The following is a 7,026-nucleotide window of genomic DNA, read 5'->3' as shown; positions in this document are numbered from 1 at the left end:
CTTCTTTGTAGTGTCAGCTTCCAGTTTTTGTAACTTGTCTTCTAATTCCTTTCGTCGCCTTACTTCTTTTCGCAACACCCATTCTGCTTTCCGTTGTCGATCAGCCTCATGTTCGAGCTGTTGAAACCGATCCCCTTGACCATGGACGAGATCCAGGATCTTGGTCACATGAGGTGGATCCTCCGCCTCGAGATGGTGGACCTCGGACTGAATCCTTCTTGTTTGAGGATTTCCAGAGGTGCCTTCCTCGTGGGGGCCATGATGTGGTGGCAGAGGAGAAGCAAGAGGGTTTGGTCCTCTGGATGGTCTTCTAGTTCAGACTCAGATGCCGTATAGCCGTCTCTGAGCTCGTGGTCCGCCATTTGTCAAAGGGTGAAATCCAGGTTCCCGGCAACGGCACCAATGTTCCAAGGGTTACCTGAAACGGTGATTTAGGCCTGAACGTGAGGTTCAGGTCCCCTAGTATGGCAACGTCCAACTTGATGTGGCGAGATACCGCCTGTCCAAGCTTCTCATGAGGAGTGGGGAGTGGTACCTGCAAGAGACTCCGATGCTTAAGTTAGCAAGGGTTTTGAGCAGGTTTTTAGTAGATTAGAACGTGTCTTATACCTGGGAGGTGCCAGTGTATTTATAGTAGAGTAGACAATCACCTTTGTTGTAGTAGTTCTATCTTTTTTGATAGATAAGTGTTCCCTTTATCTTAGGAATTTGGTGAAATTTACCTTCTAGATGAGATAGAGTTGTTTGGAGAGACTCTATTGAGGCGGTTACGCCAGATTGAGCTGGGCCTCTAGGTCATTGTCTGACCTCTTTAAAGAGGTCGAATCTATGAATAAGTCCACCTTTATTGGTGAGCCTTTTAGGTTATTGGGCCTGACTTTCATTTATTAGACCAGGATATGAACAGTTATATTTATTTGAACTAGTGTTAATGTAGTTTTCTTGTTATATCATTGTAAGACTTTATTTCTCCTTAAATTCTTGTATTTACATGCTATTGTTTCTATGTATATTGGTTGGTTATTTCTGTGTTCAGTAGATAGTTATTTTTGTATTTAGTGGTTGATTATTTTTGTATTTGTATTGTTATTTCTTTGTTTATTGGTTAAGTAGTTTGAATTTGTGGTGTTGTAGTTTCTTTGATATATTAGTTTAAAATTTTTTTTTCTAAATTTTTTTATTTGCTTGCTATATATTTTTGTGTTTAATAATTAGTTATTTTTGTATATATTTGTCATTTTTTTATTATTTTTATGAGTATAACTTTCATTTTATTTTTTTTATAAATAAATTTATCAGTACGTATTTAAAATATTTGTACGTCAAATTAATAATTTATTCATTTAAATACTTATCAAATTTTTGAATTTGTGAGAATTATATAAATTTATCTTCATAAAGTTATATATTTATTTGGCTTGCAATAATTTAATTACTTATAAAGACACTCCCTAATCCTTTCATAATAGAACAAACCATTAGTATAAATTAATAAAATTTTTTATTTATATTTTATCTAACAAATTCTTTTTTTACAATAATTAATCAAATATAGAGATGTACTAATAGTGTAAAATATTTTATATAATCGTATAATTATATTTATTTTTTTAGATAATTAAATACATATATAAACTTATTTTACACTCATAACGCATCAAAATTAAATTCATCAAACATATATCTAAAAAATTAATTCACTCTCAAATAATATCGAATATATGATGTAGCTAGGGGTAAATCAGACATTTTACGTAGAGTGCGATATCACGCGATCCACTCGTTGTCAACCGCATAATTAATTATTATGACGAGAGTTTTCCTTTGAATTTTCTTCTTTCTTAATCAATTCCCTTCTTTCGGTCTTTTCTTTTGTTGGGGGTTCCACTTGCTATACCTTCCTTAGTCGAATATATAAACATGAGAACATTTCGTATGCCATTTTTAATTTGTCTATGACATTAGTTTTGAGTTTCATTTCGCTGCAACCAAACTTTTGAATCCTGGATATTATATATCACACAATTGTAGCTCAAATAAACAAGGGGATTTTGATGAACAGCTAAGCAGAGACACACACTCATCATATTACTAGAAGTCTAGAACAAACTAAAAAAACGAAGAAGAAAAAGCAGAAGAAAAAGAACGGTTTAATATTTTACACATATAATTATTTATACTCCCAGAATTTAAAAATATATAACCCTTCGGGTTTTGAAAAAGCAAAATTAATATATGCTCCTTTCAAAACCGTCCCTATTTTACCAAAAATAGTACCGGGATGAAAACGCACACCCCCTTATCATCATATTTATCTATTTTTTTTATAATAATTTACATAAAACAACCTTAATTAAACATATGTTCTTGTCTTCATTAGATTGTTTAACCTGCTTGACCGTTTTATAATTAATTTAACCTGTTTCTGACATCCTTAATTTATTGTGTGGTGACGGTTACTATTGCATGGCCACCATGCAGGGGATGTTAGAAATATGATCCAAAGGATGCAATTCTTGGAAAACCAAGATTTGAGTAAAGTCGGACAGTTTTTGCCACAACACGGTTCTTTCCGACCGGAGCCACTGGTTTTCGGTTCGGATCCGGTTCAAGTGATGAACGATGAACTGCAACCGGTTGTTAAGTTCCCGGTTTTCGACCCGACACTTGTTCAACTGGTTCCGTAGGTTCTCTAGGTGCCTCTGCTTGCGCATCCGCGACCTCCGGGCTGATTCCCGGTTCGATAACATGCGCCGGCGCTTCCGTTCGTCAATAACCATGTCACGGTACGGTCTGGCCGGTTTTTCGTCAAGGGACCGATCCGGTTCGTCGGTGGGTTGGTTTGGTTCATCAGAACCGGAACTCGAAGTAACGGGCTTAGGACTATTGGTTGGTCTAGAGCAGGTAAAAAGGTCCGGGCAGTCCCAAAGGCTGAAACAACCGTTGGCATAGCCGGCGGCTGAGAACGGATTTGGAAGAAGAGGATCGGAAGAAGGGAGAGTGGAAAGCATTGTTGCTTCGGCAGAGTGACAGGGTTTTTGGTAATTAGAGGGTGGGAATGGAGAAGAGGGGAAAAGGGAAGAAAGGCAGCGTAGGGGGCCGTTATTTATGGACGAGGGGTTGAGGGCGAAATTGTGAATAATGGCAAATTTTGAGGGTGTTTTGGTCATTAGGTGTATGTGTGACACATTGCATGGCTTTTGAGTCAGTTGGCACTATGATTATTGTGGGGTTATAAGGGTCGCATTCACTTTTCTGTGATGGTGTATTGGTGGGTCCCAACTAGGATTAGATTTTAAGCTTAGTCACTAAGGTAAATTTCAGATTAACCAGGAGCATTGCGTCATTTTCGTTTTCCCAACTTGTGTCTAAATGTATCTGGATTTAATTTTTAGAGAAATGTTAGGGGTCAATAATTTTAGTGTTTTGTAATCATCAATTGGTCATTAATAATGTTTTTAATGGTGTGAGATTATATTTAATGATAAAAAATTATTCACTTTTATTTTAATAGTTAAATACTGGTTAAAAAATACAAAAGTTACTAGCTCCCTAAACTTTTCCTTAATTTTTATAGATTTTCAATATTAAAAAGTAAAAAAATGTACAAGAGACTGTACACACAAATAATATAGATAACATTCAATAATAGAAAATCAAACAAGTTTTTTATTGCTTATAAAAAATATTTTATTAAATGTGATATTTAATTGACTATAATATAATAAAAATATAAAAGAGTGTCATGTTTATTTTTTTTAAAAAGACACTGAAAGAGAAAAATAAACAAAAATTTAGGCGTTTAAGTTTTTTTACTAACAAACTATAATCAAGTTGTTAAAAATAAAACTTTATTCACACGTCATAATAAATTTATATTTTATGATAATTTTTGAATTGGAAAAAGTGAAATTTATTAACTTAACTTACACTTATTTATTGAAAATGTATAATTTTATGAATTTTTTTTATTTGTACTTAATTAATTAAAACATATTTTTTATATTTTAAAAGTGTTAAATTAATTCTATTTTTTTTTATCCTATTTAATGTCTTAATATGTTTATTCAAATGGTTTAAGGTTTAGAAGATAAAGATGACTTGAAAGATGAAAAAAAAAACATATAAAAGTGAAGAATTAATAAAAAAATGAAGATTTTGCAAAACTATCAATCGTACATACGCATCAGTCATGCGTAAGCATCATTTGCAACGCGTGCCTCACTTAAAATGGCATGTGACTCGCGATTTGAGGCTCATTCTTGGCTCAATCCAACACATTTCTAAAACTATTAAAGCATGGAATGAATGAGATGAAGATAGGGCTGACAATTTATACCCTATCCGCGAGTACCCAACCCGGATCAACCATTCAGTTAGGATTGTTTACCCGACTCGCTGCGGGTAGGGTAGGGTACGGGTTCAGAGTATACCCTACCCTATCCTACCCTACCCGCACCCCTAATATATTATATAATATATATGTAAAAGTTATGTATATAGTGAAGAAAGTGAGTATTGAACCCACAATCTTTTTCTTATAAAAACTTGAAATAATCACTAAACTAATTGATGATAATAATATTTGTAATTTTATGTTAGATTTCTTTAAGATTTTATTGTTTTTAATTTTAATTTGAACTTAGGTTTTATTTTCTATTTTACTAATATGTATGAAATTTGAAATAGTTGAATTTTACATTTACTTGAATTTTTTTATTTTTATGCGGGTAGGGTAAGGTTTAGAACTTTAGGGTGCGGGTAGGGTTAGGATTGAGAAATTTTCAACCCGTGGGTAGGATAAGGTAAAATTTTAAAAAAGTTTTAACCCGCGGATAGAGTTAGGGTAGAGTCCAAACTCTACCCTACCGTACCCATTGCCAGCCTTAGATGAAAACACACATCAACATACACACTCATTTTTCTTTTTCTTTAGTATTAGAACCTTGAATTCTATCCTCTCTAGAATTTAAGGTTTTTTTAAGATTTTCTTTCTAGTTTTAGGATTTAATTTGTCTACTTGTAGTTTTTAGTCTATAATTTTTTGTTTTGCTATTTTAATTTGTTTAGAATTTCTTGTTAGTTTTTTTATTTTGTCATTTTAGCCTATGAACTTTTGTTAAATTCTAAATTTTCTATTTGATGAATTTGATATTTTTATGCTTTATTCTTACTTATTTGAGTTGTTATTGCCCATTTCTTATATTGTTAGTTATAGATTTTACTAATTTTTACAATTTATGATACTTTATATTTATACACACCAAGTATTTGATAAATTGTTTGTATTAGTTGTGAAGTAGTTTTTCTCTCTTTGGCTTGGAGTTGAGAAATTAGGTAATCTTGAGTTATTGATGTCCAATATTGATTAGTAATTTAGGATTATTAATTAATGTTGTTTTCATTGACGCTAATCTTTTACTAAGTGTAGAGATTGACAAAGTGTAGAGATTGACAAAGTGGAATTATCTTTTCATAATTGCTATGTTTGTGGTCAATCACAAAGATAGTGATCCTTGACTCTCAATCCTTACCAAGATCTTTTAGAATTTGAACTTTTTTTTTACTAATTAATTACCTTACTTGCTCCTAGTTTAATTTCTTGCTTGCTTCTTTAATTTCTTGCTATTTAAATTCTTGTTAATTGTGATCAAATTCCCTGATTTCTCTCATAGCCAATAATTGAGCACTCGATTGTAATTTTTAGGGAGAACGATCCGGGATTAAACTCCTTGTTATTGATTTGAATTTATGACATCTTTTACTAAACTTTGAAGAGCGTTGAATTCCGGTTTAGAGCTACAACGAACTTGAGCTTTTAAACTTGTGAATATTCTAAACTGGTATTTAGCACTCATTAAGTTTTTAGCGCTGTTGCTGGGGAATTGCAATATGCGCTTGTTATTGGCTATTATTAATATGTGAATAGTGTGAATAGCTTGCTTTTTGCTTGGTTTTTTTGTCTTTGTTAGTAGTTAGGAGTTTGTCTTTTTTTTCTCTTTCATATGCTTTATTTATATTTGCTCTTTTTCTATGAATATTTATCCTTATGGTTTTGAGTTGTATGGTTGTGATAATATTGAAGGATATCGCACTTTTAATGATGGTTGACACCAAAAAATCAATTATCAAATGATGAGGGAGACTTACATTCAAAAACAATTTTCATGACATCAACCTCCTCCACCTTACTATGATCACAATCTATCCTATGGTGCATATCAACCCAATGATTATAGTGGTCCTTGCTATGGTTATGAACCTCAACTACGATATTTCTATGACCTCCATTTTCAACATTTTTCTCAATAACAATACCTCAATCCACACCCCACCATAACTAATTGTAAGACCCAGTTAATTAACGGCTAATTAACCCATAAATGAGAATTTATTCTAGAAAGCCAAAAATGATATTTTTATGGCTTAATATGATAGAGGAAATTGAGACGAGAATTTCGGTACCAATTTTATAGAATTCGGACCAAGATTGGACCGAACGGGCCAAACCGGGCCAACCGGACCCAAAGTGGGCCCTTGGCCCAACATAACTAAACCAAAACCCTAGTTTTCAGCACTCTCTCTCCTCACAACACACTCAAACACGCTGAAATTGAAGAGAGGGGAGGAAGAACACTCTCTCAAGTTCTTTCTCTCACTTGATCTTCAAACCACCATAACTTTTGATCTAGAGCTCCGATTGCCGCTCCGTTTGCGGCCACGCGTTCACCGCGGAGAGCTCTACAAAACCCATACAACTAATCTTGAGGTAAGCCACGTGTTTCTGTTCGAAATTCCAGCCCTTGATTTCGAGTTTCATGAGCAAAAATGTTGAGATTTTGGGTTCTTTGATGTTATAGGACCCAACTCTCTTGAAGGAGAAGGTTAATCTTGTTTCCTTGGACCTTGGGTGTGGTAAGATTCTCAACCCTAGTGTAATTTGTTGTTCTATGAGGTTTGGGCATTGAGATGTTGTGTATGGGTATGATGATTGTGGCTTAGGTTGTGTATATGTGAATATTGGAG

General features: G+C 33.6%; 1 protein-coding gene across 1 annotated transcript; it reads right to left on the bottom strand.

The window, feature by feature from the left end:
- Nucleotides 1–1,977: 1,977 nt before the first annotated feature.
- On the bottom strand, nucleotides 1,978–3,185 carry LOC107627973 (uncharacterized). The gene has a single exon (XM_016330782.3). The coding sequence runs from the start codon at nucleotides 3,168–3,170 to the stop codon at nucleotides 2,460–2,462; it is 711 nt and encodes a 236-aa protein (XP_016186268.2). The 5' UTR covers nucleotides 3,171–3,185; the 3' UTR covers nucleotides 1,978–2,459.
- Nucleotides 3,186–7,026: the final 3,841 nt, after the last annotated feature.

Source organism: Arachis ipaensis, chromosome B1, assembly GCF_059453495.1.
Source record: "Arachis ipaensis isolate K30076 ecotype BB chromosome B1, ASM5945349v1, whole genome shotgun sequence".
Lineage (NCBI taxonomy): Eukaryota > Viridiplantae > Streptophyta > Magnoliopsida > Fabales > Fabaceae > Arachis > Arachis ipaensis.
Note: the sequence above shows the minus strand (reverse complement) of the source record. Positions and strands in the feature narration are given on the sequence as shown.